This window comes from Lycorma delicatula, chromosome 8 (genome assembly GCF_047948215.1).
Source record: "Lycorma delicatula isolate Av1 chromosome 8, ASM4794821v1, whole genome shotgun sequence".
Taxonomy (NCBI): Eukaryota; Metazoa; Arthropoda; class Insecta; order Hemiptera; family Fulgoridae; genus Lycorma; species Lycorma delicatula.
Genome location: NC_134462.1, coordinates 48,294,179 through 48,316,246, shown reverse-complemented (window position 1 = coordinate 48,316,246; position 22,068 = coordinate 48,294,179). Strand labels below are relative to the sequence as shown.

At 28.8% G+C, this 22,068-nt stretch overlaps 1 protein-coding gene across 3 annotated transcripts in view; it reads left to right on the top strand.

Moving 5' to 3' along the window:
• LOC142329060 (quinone oxidoreductase-like) overlaps nucleotides 1-22,068 on the top strand; it is a 45,404-nt gene that overhangs the window by 20,240 nt on the left and 3,096 nt on the right. For 2 of the 3 annotated variants that reach the window (XM_075373345.1, XM_075373344.1), the window contains exons 4-8: nucleotides 770-936; nucleotides 9,825-9,913; nucleotides 13,209-13,296; nucleotides 17,384-17,513; nucleotides 20,366-20,461. In XM_075373345.1, the coding sequence (XP_075229460.1) occupies nucleotides 770-936; nucleotides 9,825-9,913; nucleotides 13,209-13,296; nucleotides 17,384-17,513; nucleotides 20,366-20,461 (570 nt within the window). Of the gene's footprint in view, nucleotides 1-769; nucleotides 937-9,824; nucleotides 9,914-13,208; nucleotides 13,297-17,383; nucleotides 17,519-20,365; nucleotides 20,462-22,068 lie in introns of all 3 variants that reach the window. The other variant, XR_012757417.1, reaches the window with a different exon arrangement.

Sequence of the window (22,068 nt, the reverse complement as noted above, 5' to 3'; positions counted from 1 at the left end):
TTTGTATATAACAATTTTTTTTTTTATAATAATATTTTTGTGATACAAAAAAAATCTTGTGGTCTGTGGACTAAAAAAAAAAAAATGATTATAAAAACAACTTATTTTATCAAATACTTGTGCATATAAAACAACTTTGAAATAATTAAAATATAAAACACTTAATTATGAATCTTTTGGTTTATTTAATTTTGTTGATTTATAATAAACAAAAACTGTAGTAGTAGTAAACACCACAGATCTGAATTTAGGGAATACATAAAAAATTTTAAATTTCCTAAACCTAATAGGTGTATTTCAGTTGATTGCTGATATAAGATTTTTACAGTCTAACTTAAGTAAATAATGTAATTATGTAATAAATTATTATACTATGAAAGGATTAAAATAAGTTGTAAAAAAATCCTATAAAAAAATTAGAAAAGTTGTACATAATTCAAAAATATACTGTTCACCTGTACAATATCGTACAATGAGATATACGTTTTGGCTTGGGTTGGTAGCAAAAATCTGTAAAAGCAACTAAATATTTGATTAAAATATTGTTTGTACTGGATTTCAGCCCTTGAACCAGTTCAGGTTAGAATTATTGGCTTGAAGGTGAAAAAGGTATTGGAGTATTTGACAGTAATGATGATGTGTGGTATGCAGTAATGCAGTACTGTGCATGCCACACATCATCGCTTTGCTCTTGTGTATGGTTCATGAGCTTCTCATGTACAATTATGTCCCTGTTTTATGTATCTATGTATATTTTATTTTTTTGTAGGTTGGAGACAGAGTTTTTGCTACACTTGGTAATGAAAATGGAGGGTATGCTGAATACATAACTACAAGTTATGAAAACGTTGCACCTTTGCCAGAAAACTTAACATTTTCTCAAGGTGCATCTCTTTTTGTTACTTATTATACTGCATATAGAGCATTAGTGCTAAGGTATCAGTAACTATTCTATTCTTTGCTTGTTTTAAATTTTATTTTATCTTTTTTTTAATTATTAATATTTAAATAGAATAATTTTTTAAGGAATTAAAAATGCAAACGTTCACTTTAAATTTTCATGATTTAACGCTGATTTAAAAGCTGCTTAGTATTTATTGTTTGGTACTGGTAGTTATTTTTTATTCTGTGAAGCTACATAATAATAGTCTCCAACAATTGGTTACATAAATTTCTGCAATTCATTAGGTTTTATACTCTGTAATTTAACAAACAAATTAGAAAAAGTATAACTACTGTGTGGATAATTATTGAATTATCAGAAAGTAATATTCTGAGTTTTGTGAATGTTAAGTTTCAGGAAAGCACTTTGTTATTAAGACCTTGGTTAAGTAGAAATTTAGGATAAACTTTTGATATGGTATATGTTTGGTAAAGCAGGAATTGGTATCTCTATAGAAAAAGCATTTTATATTTTTTCTCTTCCTATACAAGTTTTAACAACCACATAAGACGTGAGATGGAATGTTGATTGATGTAAAAAATTGTCCAATCCCAAAAATTTTAATTAATCTCAGATATGTTATAAGTATTCATTTTACCAAATTAGCTATGAAACCCACTTAGTAACTAATTGTTTCATGTTACTTTTTAAATATCAAGAAACATATGTTAATGAAACATGCAATGAAGGCTATTTTTATAATTTGTATTACAAATATTTAGTAATCTTAATTAGCTCATTATAAATTATATATATATATATATATATATATATATATATATACGGCACAGGTGTTCATAAAAACATATGTTATCTATAAATTTTCTTTTTGTGTGACTGCGCAAATTTGTCTGACGATTCGTTTAAATAGAGTAAAATTAATTTTTTTATACAAGAAGCAGAGTTTTCATTTTTGAAAGTAGGTTTTTTTTTGTAACATATACAATATTTTATGTAGAAATATTTAATATTATGCAATCTTCAATATTTCCCATACAAACTTAAATAAAGCTTACATTGTAAATCAAAAAATAATATCTATAAAGTTTGAACAGTAATTGTTTTATTTGTGATTTTAGAGATTATTCCCATTAAAATAAATTAGACAACTTTAAACTTGGTTTGGGATTGGGAATTTTTAACTGCAAAAGTAAAATTGATAGGCGAGTCTCCTAATTCCAGTAAAAAAAAAAAACCTGGTGATTTAGCATCCTAGAACAGTAAAAGCTATAACTGTGTAACATTTTTTAAATCACTTTTTTTTTAACTAAGACTAAAATTGTTCAAAGTATCAATATTCATAAAATCTAGTCATATTTCAACATAATCACACTATTCTGTGTTCATTTATTGTTGTTTGGAAAGTTATATTTATCAAGAGGTTAATACATTTTTTTACAGATAAATATTTATAATACTTTCCATCTTAGAGTACTGGTGAAAGTACATATCATGAATCGTAGTACATGTGTTATGTTTTCTTGTGCTGGTTTACTAGTTATTATTTTTTTAAATTCTAAATAATAAATGCAATTTATAATGCTTCATCCACTAATAATTTCTTGAGGATAAATATTTTCTTCCAAAAAAAAAATTTCAATTACAAAAGGCAGTCAGTATATAAGTAAGGATTCTGTAATCGAGTTTCTTATGTTGGTTTCTACTCTATCTTATCACATAAAAAACCAGTTGACAAGGTGAGGTGCATATTCGGAGAGTATGAACTACTGCTGCATGCAGTCAAATTTCAGTGGTATTAGTAAAGTAATTGTGACTTCTGCTGTGAGATTAGATTGTTGTTTTAAACATTATTGTCTATGTATGGACACCGATGCATATCATGATAGTGATACATAACATTATTTTATTTATTAAGCTTTATTTATATTAATTTCATATTTATGAATTAATAGATCTAATTTTAGTTTAGATATTTAATAATAAAGCATCAGTTTATCTTCTGCTTATTATTATGATGCTTTTTACACGGCCAACATGGGACCACTTAAGTCAATTTTAGTTGGATCTTTTCTGAGAAAAGCGTGTTATTTTACTCTTCCAAGCTGTCCAGTATTTCTTCATCCGTTCAGATCTTGCTTTCTTTTCTTCATCCGTAAACACCCTCTTCGTTGTATTTTGTCGTTTGTCTGTCTTTTGTTTAAATCTAATGCTTTTGTCTTTTAGCTTTGTAATTTTTCCAGTTTTATTCTGTAGGTCAGTCAGGGAAATTCCCAATTCTTTCATATCTTCTCTAATTTCTTTGATCCATCCTACTTCTAGCTTTTGGAACCAAAGCTTTTCAATGATATTTCTTGACAGTCTTGTTTCCGGTGTCCTTATGAGATGACCAAAGAAAGAGATTCTTTTTTTCCGCATAGTATCAGTAACAGGCTCTATTTCTCTATACACCACCTCATTTGGTACAATCCACCATTGGCCTTCTTTTTGGTGTTTTTTATTGATACACGTTCTGACAATTCTCCTCTCTATTTTCAGAATTTTTTCAATTCGGTTTTTCTGAGTGATTTTGAAAAGGGTCTCGCTTCCGTAGGTGACTTCTGGCTGTACACTACAGTTTTATAATGTTTAAGTTTTGTTTTAGCAGAAAGGCATTTTTTGTTATATGTTGACCAAGTTAATTTTTGGGATTTAATCATTTTATTTGTCCTGTTTTGCCATGTCACTTTTTCATTTAAATTATAAGTTATTATTTCCCCTAGATATTTAAATTGTTTTACTATTTTAATTTTCTGATTGTTTACCGTAATGTGCTCTATTACCAGAGGATCTATGGCCATTAGTTCAGTTTTTTCGAAAGAGATATGAAGCCCTATCTTTTGTGCTAGGTTTTGAAGGCTCATGATTTGTGTTTTGGCTTCTTGAATATTATTTGCTAAATGAGCGAGGTCATCTGCAAATCCTAGGCAATTTAGTGTAATGGAGTTTTTCTTAGTATCCATTTTTATATTTTTGGGATTTATGTCATACCATTTTCTCATGACAAATTCGAGGGCGCAGTTAAAAAGGAGTGGTGAGAGGCCGTCTCCTTGCCTCAATCCAGTTTTTATGTAGAAGGGTTGAGAGAGTTTACCTCTGAATTTCACTCTGGACTGGGTATTGGTTAAAGTTAATTTTATCATGTTTAGGGTGAAGGCCCAGGTTTCTCAGAATATTCAGCATGGATGGTCGGTGTATACAATCATAGGCCCTTTTAAAGTCGACGAAGGTGATTATTAGTTGTTTTTTCCGTCTTATATAAGTCCATCATAAGTTTTAGGGATATTATTTGCTCCGGGCAACCTTCCATGGCCTAAATCCCCCTTGGTATTCCCCAAGTTCCAGTTCAAGTTGGTCTTTGCATCGGTTGTATATGATTCTCGACAGGATTTTGTATGTGCTATCCAGGAGAGATATGCCTCTGTAGTTTTCCAGATTAGTTTTATCCCCTTTTTTATCTTCTGCTTAATTATGACTATTTTTGTTTAAATAATGAATTTTATCTTTTGCCCTGTTTTCTTAGTCAATGTACTTTAAAACAAAAGTATGATAATAATATATCGTACTAAAAAAAGTATATAGAAGTAAATAAAGTAGAAATTTTTTAAATCAGTTGTTTTGGTTTAAGCATTGATATTATGACTAACACAGATGCATGAGTCATAGAATTATGAATTAAAAGTTTAAAACAGACGTGTATTTGTAAGCACTGCATAATTTGTAGGCATGTTATTACTAATAAAAAAAATTTTTTTGTTCTTTGCATTGGAAATTGCAACAGTTGTTACTTAAAAGTAGTCATGCTAAGATATCAGATGAATGCGAAAGACCTCTTCACAGTCAAGCGGATCGTTTCACATTTAATGTTATTAAGTTCATAGACAGAGAAAAAATAGATTATTAATGCATCTTGTGAAAGTGACAGAATGTGCTTATGGAATGCTCAACATAAGCTGGTCTACAGTAATTGACATCTGAAAAATCAAATACACATCATAAGGTAGTGGTTCTCAAATTAAAACACCAAAGAAAAGAAAAAAATATACTCCTCATAATAAATATGAAATAGATGATTTTGACAAGTGTGTTACTAGTAGAGAATATCTTAAATATTTTCAATACTATAAGAAAATACTTACTATAGGAAAATTACACAATTTTTGTTGCAAGGAACTGAATTTTACCACTAATAGGGAAACACTACTTTACATGTGCATTTTTAGTTATTTCTACAGAGACTGCAGGCAAAACTGGTTAAGGACTGTATTAAGGTAGTATTGGTTGTTTAATTTTTCAGTAAATTAATATAAAAAGTATTATTCTATTTTTTATTTTGCAGCTATATCCAACTTGTTGCAATTCCGTATGCCTATGTATTAAATTATTACTATCAGGATTATACATATTTATAGTTATGTATATATAATTATGAACTATGATACTGTTTTACACTTTTATACTGTTGAAAACGTTTACTTAATTAAATTATTGTAATAATTGGATGTTAAATTTATTTCATTTATGAATACAATAATGTAAATTAATATTTTTAATTGTTTTATTACCATAATCAGAAATGATTATGATAATGATGATTTTATGATTCCAAAAAATACAGAAACCTATTTTCAACAGACAACATTTCTTGTTTAGAACAAATTGACAAGCATGTCACTTTGTACAGTAGGACTAAGCCTGGACTGTACTCTTGTGTTATATTTCAATCCCTGTCTATAGCCAAACAAAACAACAGAGCTGTGGTCTTCCATGAATATGAACTTTGCCATGTCAACTTGTATTCGGGTCCATGTAATGCATTTCATTCCATAGTTTTCATGAAATGCAGAATAGACCTATAGTCTCATTTATAGTACTCTTGCAGATTCTCTGAATTTAAAATGTTGTAATTCTGACTGTATATATTCACTGGGGTAGAACTAAGCCTCACCAATAGTAAACACCATTTAAACAGTGATGTACTAGTCCTGTCTAAAGTAAATTTCTACTTAATATACACTAAATGGTTGCTGGCCTCATTGGCTAGCAAGAGAGGGTATTTTTAGTCAGTGTTACACTAACTAATTTAATATATGAAGGCTGACCAGAAAGTAACTTGTTTTGGTATAAAAAAAGCTTACGTAAAAAAATATTTTACCTGCAATTTGAAAATATATCCTTAAATTACTTTTTTAGGTAGTCACCAAATAAATTGAGACACTTTTCATATTTGTGGATGAGTTTTTGTATGCTTTCATCAAAACATTCTGCTGCTTTTTTTCAGCTCCTCAGTGACAATTTTTTGGAGCCCCTCACTGTTCATCAAAGTGCTTAGTTGCCAATCAGTTTTTTATGCGAGGAAACACATGGTAATCACTCATACCAGATCTAGGGTGCACGTGAAAAAATTGAAAATTTCCCATCTAAACTTTCGCAAAAGTTCTTAAATGCTATGTGTAGATATGTATTACCACGGATGAAAAACTCCCAGAAATCAACATGCCTTGTTGCTTTTTTGGATTGCTTATCGTTCAGTTTTTAGGGTCTTACAGTAGACTTGTGCATTTATTATAGTGCTATGTTCTGTGAATTCAATAAAAATTACCCCTTTTCTGACCCAGAAAACTGTCGTCTCAAAAGAAGTTTTGGAACCCTTCGAATGAAAAACTTTTTGGTGACCCAAATTCATCACAACTTCATGCAAAAGGCTAGTAAAATTTTCAGAAATAGAAATGAAGGCTCAGTAATGTTGAAGTGCCGATTAACATGAATCTTCATCAATATTTGCTACTAGTTGTCAGATGGTCACATAGTTTTTCATCATGAACATTTGAGTGGAGATTTTTAACATGATACACACTTTAGTCCTTTGTTTTCCTGTTTAGCTTCCGGTAATTACTGTTCAGATAATACTTCAGAGGATAAATAAGGATGATATGTATGAGTGTAAATGAAGTGTAGTCTTTTACAGTCTCAGTTCAACCATTCCTGAGGTGTTTGTTTAATTGAAACCCAACCACAAAAGAACACCGGTATTGACGATTATTCAAATCCGTGTAAAAATAACTGACTTTACTAGGACTTGAATGCTCTAACTCTTGACTTCCAAATCAGCTGATTTGGGAAGACGTGTTCACCACTAGACCAACCCCGTGGGTTAACATGACACACAATGCATCACTGCACCTTCACTCATTACATCTTTTCCATAAAAATCATATAGTCCCTAATAAATCCCATTCAGTTTGTAGTTTATTTTCAAAAGAATTCTAATAACCGATCTTACTTCATCTGGCAGGATTTTCAAATTTTAAACAATGTCAAAGATCTATATGTCAGTCCTTCACATAGTGCAGCTCAGTGTGTACCAAGTCAAGCTAGCAATGACCAAGATGGAGCTGCTACCCCCATTCCTTTGCGAACAACAGTGAAATGGAAGTTTCTTCTGGATAGCCCTTGTATTTATAACAAAATTTTATCATTAAAATAAATAATATTATAATAAATCAGCTGTCATCTTTGTTTTTAAATTAAGATATAAAAGAAGGAAGTTCCAATTAATCTTTATGGTAAGTTTAACACACGCTAAAAGGTTGTGCATGGGAGTAGAGTATGGACACTTGGCAGAATTTGAAAAGTATCAGTCATACTGATACATTTTATTTTATTAAATAAACTGTAGATGAATAATACTGTAGATGATCTCATAGTAAGTTTTCTTTATAATTTAAATGAAAAAGTTTTTAAACAAAAATTTATATTGTTTTCATAGATTGTTTTAGATGATCCATAATTTTTATTGTTAAGGATTTTTGAACAATATGATGGAACGTAATACTTAAAAATTATTATATATTGAACAGCTTGCTTTTTAATTAATAAAATTTTTTGTTGTATAGGCTTTCAGAGCTAATTGACTCCTTTCTTAGTAGCGGTATGGTGTTATCAGATATTCCAATGTGAATTGAGATGACAATTAGCTCCAAAAGATGTCCAAAAGAAAAATTTGCATTAATTTAAAAATGCTCTTTAAAAATGTTAAAATTCAGGATTGAATTATTATAGCCCGATGATGACAACTGTCCTGATATGCAAAGCATTTTTGCACAAAAATTCAAGAATAATATTTGAAAAACTTATGGTAAAAAAGAAACATTTATCTCCATTTCGGACAAGCTTAGCTTAATCAACAGACTGAGAAGTTGTTTTTCCTTTTTTTTCATTCCTTTCCTTATTTTATTAAAATTCATTTTAAATTTCTTGAAAATAACTTTATAATACTTCAGCAGTTTTTCTTTTTTTTAAGACCTGTCCATATTTTAAATAAAACTAAAGGGTGTAAAACAAAATAAACTTTTTAAAAAAGCGATAAATGATTCAAAGAACCACAATAAAACAAAAAAGTTTGTTTTTCAAACTTCAACTTTACTAAGGCACCAAAATTAAAGGTTGGTAGTTGATTTTAATTTTCTGTCAATTTCTAAAAGTCTAAAATTAAAATTTAAAATCTGTTACAATTTGTAAAATGTCTGGGAAAACTTGAAAAATTTTATTTGAGCAGAAAAATTACTAAAAAGGTAACAAATACTTATGTATTCTCCTCACGAAGAGGAAACAAATAACAGACTGAATAAATTTTGTGTCATAATTTATGATGTGTTGATTTTTTATAAGATGTTGATCGGAGTTGATAAGAGTTTATCATGATAAAATGAATTAATAAATTGAAATTGATATATCTATTCTTTTCTATATTGATATTAAAAACCCATGCTGTGGTTGACAATAAAATATTTCTTGAGAAGTTTCTATAAATTCTTTAAACATTTTGATGTTAGAGGAGAATATTCTATTTTGGAATGGAAAAGATTGAACTCATCAATATATACTTTGAAAAATATACAGTCAATTTGAGAAAAGCAATTAACAGTTATATATATATATTACTAACATGAATGCTACAAATTAATAGGTCCACTCTGGTTAAAAAAATCCATTGAATCCAATCAAATATTATTGAGATCTCATTGAATTGGACTGTGTTTTATCCAAATCTTAATTGGTTGTTTTTTCACTCACTTTCAGTTGGATTCAACAAGTTTCTTCAATGGGCAACCAATTAAATCCAATCAAATCTTATTTAATTGGATAAAGGTCTAGCTAGATCCCATTGAAATGAAATCAGTTGATTAAATTGATTTTTTTTTTTTTTTTTTTAAGCAGGCTGCTAATTTCAAATATGTATCTTAACAATTTGCACAGTGAATAAGTTAGTATTCATGCTGGTATTATTATATACATATATTATGGGTATGTGATGCTCGGATGTTTTTGAGTAGTTTTCTAGTCTAATTAAATATTTTACAATCTAGTAAAGATGAGTATTTATAAACATTTTTACTGTGAAAATTTTATGACTCATTTATTCTCCATCCTCCATTATTTTTCTAAATAAGATTAAAATACTTCTGTGACATATGTTTCTATATTACATTGAGATTAATTTTGTATTCATGATTTTGAGTTTTTTATTGAAGTTTTTGAATTTTCAAGTTAAAAAATCATAATTTTATAAACTATTTTGATTGTTGTTTGAAAAATATCATTAGACTTCATCTATGTCATGTTTATTTTAGTCAGGGAAAAATTTTGAGGTACTGTATGTGGAATTATGAAATCTAATACTGAACATAAAATTTAGTTTCAAAATGTTGGTATTATTTTCTCTATCATTTCATTTATGTAATATTTTTTTATTACAATAGTTATATATATGCATGCCTTATATTACAAATGATTTTTGTATAAATGATAAAAATATTTATTATTATTTTGATGTTTATTGACTAAAGTTAAAAGTAACATTTAAAAAAATTTGTTTTTGTAGAACTAAACTGGATGAAAATGATAAAGTATTTATTCATGGTGCTAGTGGAGGTGTTGGAACTGCTGCCTTACAAATAGCAAAACGTCTTGGTAAGTACTGTACGCTGCAGATTTTGTGTTGGTACATGATAGATTTTGGTTACTGAAGAAAAATGTTTTTGATACTATATTATTTTTTTAAATTTAACTCTATTATTAGTAATTACCTAGAATCTGCAAGTAAATTCTTAGGGTCACACTGGGTCTTTATTAAAAATTCTCTGAAAATTCAGTTTTAATCTTATATTTAACAATTAGCATTTCACATTGAACTAAAGATAAAAATAGAAATTTTAATAGGTCTACATTTCATTTAACAATAACATCTTCAATATTTTTACAATATTGTTCCTTCAATATTTTTACAATACTAAACAGACATTTAAAGTTCTTTCACACTTAATTAAAACGATTTTTGGAATATTTAAGTGTATACAAATTGTTCCTTACCTTATGTAAATTAAAGTAAAAAAATCCATAACCTTGCTCTAGATAAAGGTTAGGGATGCAGTTATTGCATCCCTAAGGTTAGGGATGCAGCTGTGGTACATAAGCAACATTAGCCTAATTTTTATAGTTATTAGTTGTTAGAGAAGGAAATTCTATTTTAAAATGGCAAAGACTAAACTCATCAATATTTGAAAAATATACTATCAATTCGAGAAAAGCAATCAACAGAGTTATACATATTACTACCACAAATATTACAAATTAAGAATTCCACTCCCTGGTTAAAAAATTAATTGAAGCCAATCAAATCTTATTGAAATCTCATTGAATTTTCAATTGAATTGGACAGTGTTTTAGCCAAATCCTATTCAGTGATTTTTCAGTAACATTCGGCTGAAAACAATAAGTTTCTTCAACGGCAACCAATTAAATCCAACTAAATTTTATTCAGATTAGATAAAGGTCTAGCTAGCCAGATCTCATTGAAATGAAATCAGTTGGATTCATTGGTTTTCTTAACCAGGGTTACAAATTTCAAATACACATCTAACAATTTGTATAATGAATAAGTAAGTATTCTTGCTTGTAATATATATATATATATATTATGGGTGTGCTTAATACCCATACACATACACACACACACATTATGGGTGTGGCATTTATAGAGCCATTTTGTACTAATATTTACAAACAATATTGAACACTTAATTAAAAACTACCAGATTTTACACAAATTATGAAAAAATATGACTGAAACATGCTAAAATGAAGTAAAGAATAAAGGCAGTCTTTTTTTTGTTGTAATTTTAAAACTATGTTAAAGGGATTTCTTTTTAACAAATTTATAGTGTTGGTGTAAAATGTATAATATCATGTAAAAGAAGAGCTAGCGTTAGCAATAAACTCAAATATTAAGAAACAAAATTGAATAAATCAAGTCTTGCAACTAACATTGCCATATTAACGTTACCAATATCGCCACAGTACTATTTTTGCAGCTGTGATGTTTGCCGAAATTATTAGGGTTAATGTCTGATTGTATCTCTTATTTTTACAGATGAAATTAAAGTCTATTATAGTTTTTCTGATAGATCACTTTATTGTTTTTTACCACGTATGAAGATGTGAATTTATGTATGAGAAAGATATTCTTAAGTTGCTTATTAAGTATTCTGTGAAGTAAAATATTCAATTTGAAAATAAATAGGAATAAAATAAAAATAATAAATGTGACAGAAAGGAATGCAATGAGAAAATAAATTTTAACATAATAAATGAGAAGTTGCAGAATTTTGTTATTTAGGTAGAAAATTACAAAGGTTGAACAAAGCTAGATAGCTATCAAAAACAGAAAAATGTGAGTACAGAAAAGCTAGTTAGTTTTGTGGAAAAAATAAGTTTGCTTTTGTCAAATGTAGATCTAAAATTATAAAAACATTTTTTTTGGGTCAAGCACTTAATGTTATGAAATATAAGTAGTTGGTAAAAACCAAAAGGAAAGAATAGAGGGCCTCTCTGTAAAATGTAGTTTTACAGAATATGATGAAACTCATTTTGGCAAAATACAGAATCAGGTCTTGAGACAAATAAGTGAGAAGAGAAATTTGTGGCAGAATTTTATAGAAATGAAATACTATTGATAGGTTGTATATTAGTTATCCTGGTTTAATTAATTTGGTAATAGAGGGATGTGTAGAAAGTAAAAACTGAATAGAAAGGAAAAAAATAAGTATAAGAAACATCTAACTGAGAATGTAGGATGCAGTAAATATCTAGGGGATTAGCACAGAACAGAAAATAGTGAATGATGGCTTAAAGCACTTAGATGACTGATGACTCAAAAAAAGTTTTTTTCTTTTCTTTTAATGTAATGCATAGTATAAAGCAGTGATTCTTAACCATTTTAGCTCCACGACCACCCCCCAAAAAAAAAAAAAATAAATATAATGAATATTTTGCGACCCCCACCCCTCAACTCAACCACAACCCAGTGAAACCTAGTTAAAACTATTTATCTGATTTGATAGTGACAGACAATTTATAGCGTTGATAGCTAACAGTTTATAGTGTTTATAGCATTGAAAACAATTTATAACATCGATAGTGATGAGGAATTTGTTTTCTAACAATTGTTAGAAAACAATTTTGAGATAGTTCTTTTCAGATCATCATCACCACTGTAAACTACAGAAGATCGGGAGTTTTCTTTTCTCCTGATTCTCTTATCAGTCAGCTGAATCTTGATGCTTTTATAATTTTTTTAATAGCGAATTTTCTGTTGCTACATGGAGTGCACCATTCACTTTTAACGTACATCCATCTTAGAAGCTGAATATTCCTGCTTTTTATGAAGTTTTTCTTCCATGTGTTTTATCATTTTATCTATCACTTCAGTATATCAATTTCGATAGAGTGTGCAAGTCCTCTTCTATTATCTCTTAAAACTTCTGTCTATTGGTCTCAAGTGATGTTCAATCTCTAATGATTAATCAAATTACCTAATGCTAGCAAAAAATTTTGCTTAGTAACCTTTGACATGAACACACTTATCTCTGCAAATACAAACACAATACTCTGCTGTAGTTGTCTACATGTAATCAACTGATAAGATAAAATGCAGCACTTAACCGATGTCCAACTATGCCCCTAGAGCTCACACTGTGCTACCAATATTACCCAATTTACACAACGGAAATTGTTTTTAGAATAAACCGACAGGAGAAAATAATTTTTAGACTCAGTAGATATTGTAAACAATAAAATCAGTAACTCCTCACGAAAATATAAGTTAAATTATTAAGCCCATTATAAAAGCAGGATTATTAATTAAACAGTTGCTGTAATGGATTATTCAGTCAGATTTTGTGTTAAATTGTCTTTTTTTTAATTACAGGAGTAAGAACAATTGGTGCAACTGCTGGTACTGAAGAAGGAATGGCTTTATTAAAAAAACTAGGAGCTGATTATGTATTTAACCATAGGTAAATATTAAGTTTATAAATTGTTTTCACTACAATTTTTTTAAAAACCAATCCATTTTCATATGAATATCTCTCAACGATAGTTGAAAAGTATAATCATTGCAGCAATACTGGCAATAAATTCTATCCTAGTAGTCCAAATTCATTTAATTCAATTACTAAATTAGGTTGAGTGAAAAAAGAAAACCAACAAAATAATTTAACTCGTCAAAGCAAAATTTTAAAATCAACACAACATATTTTTTGTTGACATTTTTTTCCATCAGTGCATTGGATATATAAATGAGCATTGAGTTTTTGTTAAATTGGAGCAATTTTTTGCATGAAATTTTGTTCATTATTCCTAGTTCTTTGAAGCTTATTCTCCATAAATCTTTTTCTATCAATGCTCTAGTTTTAGATATGTTATCAAGAACTACCAATACTATTAAACTATTATAAACACTTTCAGTTGTTGACAAATGATGATTTTAATCTATTGACTGTGTTTATATATATATATATATATATTTTTTTTTTTAAAGCAGATTATTTAATTATAATCAATACAGCTCTTTATAACCATTTTAAATTTTTTCTGTCTATACTTATTTTTATAATTCCACTACCATGTTTGTTTATAGCCATGAAATAATAATAAAAAGCCATTAATAATGAGAGAGAAGATTATGTCAGACTAACTGTATTATTAATAATTTGTTTAAGTAATGTGCAATTATCTTTTACTTTCCCGTCTAGATAGCACTGTAGCAGAGCTATACCTCTAGAAGGAAAAGTATTGTAATCAATCCAATTTGGGCATATGCAGTTTTCACTGGATCTTGATGTTTTGACATCTAAGGAACCCAAAAAACCAGATGGAAATTTTCCAGTTGTTAGTGTTCGTATGTACGTGTGTTGTGTTCCGTGTTGGCCTATAAATCACATTCTAACTCCAAAACTACTAGACTGGGGGTGAGGCTGTAGAGCAGAGTCATCGTCAGTATCTCGAGATTTTTGCTTATTAATGTCATATTTTTCTTAAGCCCATTTGTTAACAATTAAAAAATAATATTTGCAAAATCACATTCCCACCCTAAAAAATACTGTTGTAGTTGTCTGCTATGCTGTGATATCACAGATGAATGGTAGAATTAATTAAATGAATATAATGTGGTCTGGCCGAGTCTCGATCACTTGATCACCCAGTTGTCTCGGTACCTGGTGTATTAAGACTTGCAGCTTCACCAGTCTGCCAACTGTTTAAGCGAAATTTGTTCTATGTAAGTTGTGAAATTACATTAGTTTAGTTAATGCCGACCATCGCCGCTATTATCACCACATCTGTGCAAATTAAATACAGTATGCTTGCGTGCTTTAATTAGAACCTTTGAATTAAATAAACAAAAAAATATTATATGACTTTCCAGGCTATATATAATATTATATGACTTAACTATGTGACTGGAAAGTCCTACAACTTGTCCGTATTTTTTTAAATAATATTGTACCCAGCAAGTGGATTTTTGTCTTCCAAAGAAGAATAAATATCAAAATGAATTATACTAATTATTATCTGAAAGTAGTTATTACTGTTGAGCAAGTAATTAATAAATTTAATTAAACATGCTTAAAAATAAACACAGCTCTCTATAAATATGAAAAAAAAAAAAAACGTTCTGTCAAAAAGTAGTGATTTAGCTATGCTTTATATGAAAATAAACATTCCTGAATTATGATTAACAAAAAAGAAATATAATAATTTTAAGTTTTTAATAAAGAGCCCAAACCTTTTCAAAATCTGGTGCACTATATCTCTCAACAATCATTGTTATTATTTGACTGAACTTCAAAAATTTATGTTTGTGAAATACTGTTAACCTTTTTTGTTGAATAGGTGATAATCTCCTTTATTTTATCTGATTATCCAACAAAATGGAACAACAGTTGAATTACTTATAAAAATAAATAAATTGAGTGAAATTTCTACTGGTAAGCTGATTAATTTTTTAATTCTACCTTGAACGGAAGCATTACTGAAAATAATCGTAAAAATATTTCAAAACTAAAAACTACAATTACTAGTGTTACTAAATCTGGGCAGCAACATTGTTGGAAGATGTTTTTGACAACATACTTACTTAGATCACCCCTTCCTAGAAAATTACAACTTTCGTTTATTATAATTAGTGCTATATCATAGTATTTTTTAAACAATTTTAAAAAGTTAAGTTTTTTAAATTTATTATAACCACTTAGGGATTATTTTCTTGAAAATTAATTTTACATGAATCTCTTCTTGAGTATCAGAACTCTTAAAATGAAAAAAAATATATATTTTCGCAATTTAAAATTTTTAATGCTCAATTTATTTTTGATACCACAATAGTCACTAAAATAACTTAATACCCTTTCCCTTATGGGGGACCTTCCAAATTTAAAAAAAATTTTTTTTAATTATGAATTTCATTTATTAAAAATTCTGATCCTTATTTAATCAATCCATGATTATTGATTTTCAATGCAAAGGAATTGTTTTATTTTAAAGATATAAATATAGCTTAAAATGAATGAATTGAAAAAAATTAATTAACTTACTTGGTTACATCGGTCAAGTTATGCAGTTCATTCCAACTTAAAGCCATTCATTAGAATAACAAGAAAGCATGGCAGTATTATTGGAAAGGTGAAAAGTGAGTAGTATTGCATTGTTTACTTCATTGAGCCAAATAAACTGTTGAATATCAGGAATACAATCCCTCTGAAATGCACGTGATATTCAGCAATACAATTACCTTAACTCTGTTCATGGGACTTACTTTAAACCTAAAAAAAAAACTGAAAGGATAAAGCTTTTGTGAAGCAAGTGTTTGTAACAAAAGTGAATTTTATACAGAAAAAGCTTTACAAGCATCATTACCATAAGGAAGAGTGAGATAGGCAATGTAAAGCAATAATTTAAATGCCCATTTTTGTGGGAAATTATGTATTATTATACTGTTTCCCCTTAGTTGGGGGAAACAGAAAAGTAATAATTTATCATAAACCCAAGAATGCATTTGAAATAACAAATGAATAATAAATATTCTCTTACAGTTCATGACTGCCTCATGAGGTTTCCTTTTTTTCTACGTTGATTATTTGTCAAGTTCCATTCACATTCTTACATATTTAACCTATTTGGAGGTTTTGCTATCGAAGTACCACTTCATTCTTACCAGATTTTGCCCAAGGCAATCATTGTCATTTATTTTAAGAAAACTTTTATTCTTTGAGCTAGTATATATTTATCATTGTTATTATATAGCCTTGAGTTGGAAATATTACTAATGTTTCTTTTCTTAAAATGTTTGTTTAATGCTATACTTGATCATTAAAAATACAAAAAAATTCTTGGGCTGATCCTCCCATATTTAAAAATAGATCACTAATATAGTTTTTGAATCACTTTTTGTTATTTTCTGTGACTATGTACATTTGTAAATTTAATAGACCAAAGGCTGGTTTTGGCAGCACTGATGACTCATGATAAGCCAATTTGATTTCCTTCTGAAATTCATTATGTAACCACATCATTGTTGCAATAGTTGATCTAGAAAATGTAAATAGAGGTAATTACCCTTTCCTGTCCCACGAAATTATAACAGTACATGTGTTGCTTATTAACCATAAAACTGGTTTCCAATGTTATGTATACTGCTATAAAGTAGTTAGATGACAATAGAAGTGTTTGTGAAAAAAAGTTAGATAGTAATGCAAATTTCTTTCCTGATACAGATATATATATATTTACTCTATTCAAATTATCATCCATAAGCTATACAATAAATCTAATTGGTTGACGTGTTTATCTGGTAAAACTACCCCTCCCCATTCAACATCAGGAATTAATAGAATTAGTCAGCAAAATTAACACAGCCTCATATTTTTCTGACTTTGTGTGTTCATGATCAGAGATAGGCTTGTACTGCATAAATTATTTATCTGTTTAAATTAAGTCAACAATTGTGAAAATTTTAGAAAAAAAATTTTATTATTTACATTATCCTTTTCATTATACTTAGCAAAAATGCTTTAATTATTTATAACTAATTTCTTTACATTACAGAAAGAAGGGTCATATGTATGAAGCTAAAACTGTTATGGGTGATACAGGTTTAGACTTCATCTTGGAAAATAATGCTGATTTACATTTGGCTGATGACATGAATGTGTTAGCATATGGAGGAAGAATCGCTGTAAGGTGCTTTGTATTATTTTTATAACTTTTTTAAAGGTTTATTTATAAACTTCAAGTAAAGTAATCTTATATTTTTGTCTATTGTGCCTGTACATTTTGGACTTAGCTAAGCAGCAAAGTTTTGTGGATTTCTATAACTTGATGTCCTTTCTGAAGCCAAGATCAACAGCATTCCTGTCTTTCTTTACCTATTTTAAGCAAAGGATGAATTAACAAAGTTATTTTGTTCATTATTTATGCAATTTATATTTAATAAATTTTATTTAATTCTTGGCAATCAGATTTCTAAAAATTGTTTATTAGGTTTTTTGTTATTTAATAAATTTTTTATGCATTTATTTTTTGATCTAAATTATGTCATAGTTTTTATAGTGTAATGAATAAGATATCTTAATGATATCATTGTGTTATTATCATCAAAGATTTTTTTTTTACTTGATATCACTACATAAGCTTGATGCTTGTGCTTGGAATATGGAAATGGAATTTTGTAGCGTATGATTGGGATTCAAACTTGAGACCTCCTGATGAAAGGCCAAGTTGCAACCACTACGCCATGGAGATTTAATAGTACAATCTTTTGATGTATTGAACAAAATCATCTGTTATGTTCTGGTGAGATATTACTGTAATTTATTACATCTAATTATAATACATATTGATTCATAAAATGACATTGACATTCTGGAAGTTAATTGATATGTTGTGTTAGAAGTTGAGCTCTGTAGGCAACTGTGTGCAGTGAGAGTACCTTTTTTTGTTATGGTTTGTTTAGATCGTTAAATAGAAATAGAATTAAGTGATATTATTGGGAATCCATTTGATTTTAAAAAATAAAGTTTTGTTAAGGGATCGTAACTATTTCAGGTCCATTACCAAAAATGTGTTTATTTTGTGAGTTTTACTTTCTTAACTCATAATAGATAAGATCTTCAATTTGCATTATTATGATTTATAATTTTATTTGAAAACAGAAAATTTACTACAATCAACTATATAAAATTATAGATTTCACACGAGTGGGAGATAATAAAAACTGTATTATGTTAACGCAATATCTTCTTCATATAATTACAAAAAATAATAAATTAATTAGTTGAAAACATCTTTGCAAAAAATAACTATTTTCATACTTATTATTTCTTCCTTCCCAAACTCATGAAATCATTCACTGAGCTCATTCAACTTTTTTATAACTGTAACTTGCAGATTATTCTACATGGCATTATAACATGAATATTACATATAAGAACACTATTATAAAATATTTATTACCAGCAAATAGATATAATCACATATTTGGTTTTTCACCTTATAGTAAAGAAATAAACTGGAAGAATTTCTTTTAAGAATATAATCACACTTTCTGTGATAGTATATAAACAGATATTCTACAAATATTTGTTCTTCTGAAACAAACAAAATCAAATATAAAGTAGTTTTTAAAATGGATAAAATAAAAGAAACCATTTCACACAGAACATTCACTAAACAAACGTAGTTCTCAAAATGTTTACAAACCATACTGCAGTAGCTATGTGAAGTTTTATTTTGGAGAAATAAGATGTAGCTTCAGCTTAATTTTTTGGTGACGCATTAAGAAACATAGACTCAACTGAATGGATATAATTTTTAGTAGACTTGTTCATTCATTTGTAGTGTTCTGACATTAGGGCAGGTCTTGTCATGGCTGCTGCTCTCCACTTGTTCTAGCCTTTGCTAACCTCTTTGTTTCAGCATATTCCCTTTTCCATAATCCCATCCATCATTTAAAAATTTAGTACCAATGAAGTGACAATGTTAAGATGAACAAATTTGAAAAATTTTTTAAATGTGCATTATTCCGGGTGATTCAAAAAGAACTTCACAAATTTAAAAGCATATAAAAATATATTTAGATAACTTTCAAATTCTTTTGAGATCTCATTTCATAGCAAAACATGTCAAGTTTTGACCCACATAGTTCATTAGTGACAAATTTGGGCACCAGTGTTGTTAAAAATGAATACATTTACTTTTCGGAACTTGCTCGCTATGCATTTTGGTTTCATGATTTGCAGTCAGCAATTGTAATTCAGTGTAATTTTCATAGATAGCGCAGTAGGGAGCCTCCTAGTAGGCATGTAATTTGCTCTTGGCACCAAACCCTTGTTGCGACATGTTTTTGTATTCTAAGCAAACAAAGACTACAACCTATTCTTCTTCCAGGAGACAATTGTAAAAGGTATCGTTTATCTAGATGTGCTTCGAAATTCTCTAATTTGTCAGTTAGACTGACAAAAACATCCATCTTGGTCATCACTGTGATGACCAAGATGGATGTTTTTCTTGTTACTCGATTCCCAGGTTGGTGGATCGGTCTTAAAGGTCCAATTACATTGCCAACTTGCCCCTCTTACTTGACCCTGCCAGATTTTTTTTCTTGTGACGTTTCATATACGTCACAATCGGGTTTATTATGTACCATTTTTGCCTGCTGATCTTGTTGAGCTAAGACATCGAATTAATGTAATGCCTGACTTGCTAGCTTCAGTCTGGAATGAAATCGACATCAGGTGGGATGTAAATGTCGCATTGCAAACGGAAGTCATAGCAAACCAATGTGAATGTTGGGTAACAATCTTCATGTGCTTTTCTATGAACTGAGATCTCATCTGAATCTGTAAGTTATCTCAATAAATTTTTATGTTGTATTTTAATGTTTTTAAAGTTGTGAATTATTTTTTGAATTGCCCAATATTTAAAGTTAAGGTATTTTTTAAATAATTGTTTTATATATTAATATCTATGAAATGTTTTGTTTCACACTTAAATAAATATTGTATAGTGATATGCATTTTTTTATTTCAGGTAGTTGGTTGTAGAGGAACAGCTATGATAACACCTAGAAGTTTAATGGTTACTGAAGGCCAAGTATTTGGTGTAAATTTGGGTTTGATGACTCAGGTAAGTTTTTCATTGTATTGAAAAATATAATTTATTCACATTTTTTATACTTACTAACAAAGTTCATTGTATTGAAGTCTAATATTTCAACAGTCAAGACTTAAGACTGGAAATTATAAGTTAAACTTTTCAGAATTTATAGGGTAAAAGTTTTGTGATATAAAATTATTTTTATATATATAATTTTAATTATATATATATATATATATATATATATATATATATATAGTTTTAATTCAAAAAATTGCTTAACCATCCATTAGAAAAATGTCTGTTTCTTTTTTCTAGAATAACCAAATCAGTTTAAAACTACTTCACCTTTTCAGTTATCATTGGCTTAATTACTTTCAATATGTTTTTGTTGAATCATTTATATAAAATATAGTACAGGGTAGAATTTGGATTATTCAATGGCTTTTGTCTCTGTACTATTTTTCAAATGTTGGTTTAATTTTCAATAATATTAGACATCTCTAAACCTTTATTTATTTTATTACAAGGGTCGTTCAGAAAGTTCTTAGCCTGTTAAAGAAAACGCAGAATTTATTCAAAATTTAAAAAAAAAAATTTCATTTTTGACAGTACTGCCTTTTAAGTGTACTGTCGGACACTCTCTTGTTCTGATGTGATGCTGCTGATCAAAGAGAGGTGAACATCAAGGTAGCTGGAGGGTCCATTTCCCCAAAAAAAAAACTCCATCATCTCTTCTCTCTTCTTCTCAATATTGCACCAGCCCACTCTCATTGGTGTGTGAGCTGTGAAGGCAAAAGTCTGGTTTATATTTGATTTTTCTAAATCCAGTCTGGGGATATATAAATTTTTTTTTAAAGAAAACAAAATATCAGGCAGATGGAAAATGAAAAACAAAATTACCACTTTTTATAAAACATTTTTGTCAATTTTGATCCATAGAATCCAAATAAAAAAACAGCCAAATACAATTTTATAATTCTCTCTCTCTCTCTCCCCTCTCCCCACACCAACCCCCCTCTCTCTCAATCCCTCTTCCTCTCTCTCACACTCTGGGTGTGTGTGTATATATATATTTACATTTATAAGGTTTATTTATAATTTTATAAATATTTATATATACTAGCGGACCTGACAGACGTTGTCCTGTTCAAACATTGTAAATCCAAAAATTAAAAAATTTTTCAAATAAAACTATAAATTGTATGGATCGTTTTGATGAAAATATATATAAAAAAAAAAAAAATTTTAAATAACTGACGCCACCATGCGTACAGTTATCACAACTCGACCTATGAGATCTTTCAGCGTTCTATCGAGAGCTTCAAGTGAATGCTTGTGAGCCATAGTGTATTCAGCCCAGATGATTTTGCATTTCTCAAAACTTCAGCCGTGCCTGAATGCTTCTTTATGTTACACAATGCGTCTGGATTTGTGTGAATGATCAATGGCAACTTGAGTGCTGAATGCGCAATCCAATTACTGCATGTAATGAATAGTCTGTTTCCGGCTCATATTCGAATGCAAGGCGGTGAAGTGATGCACGTGTCAATGTGCAATGTTCTTGCACGTGCTGTTGACCGTGTGCATCAGTGACTCGTTGACATGCCTCTCTTTTTCTCAATGCATTAGCTCAA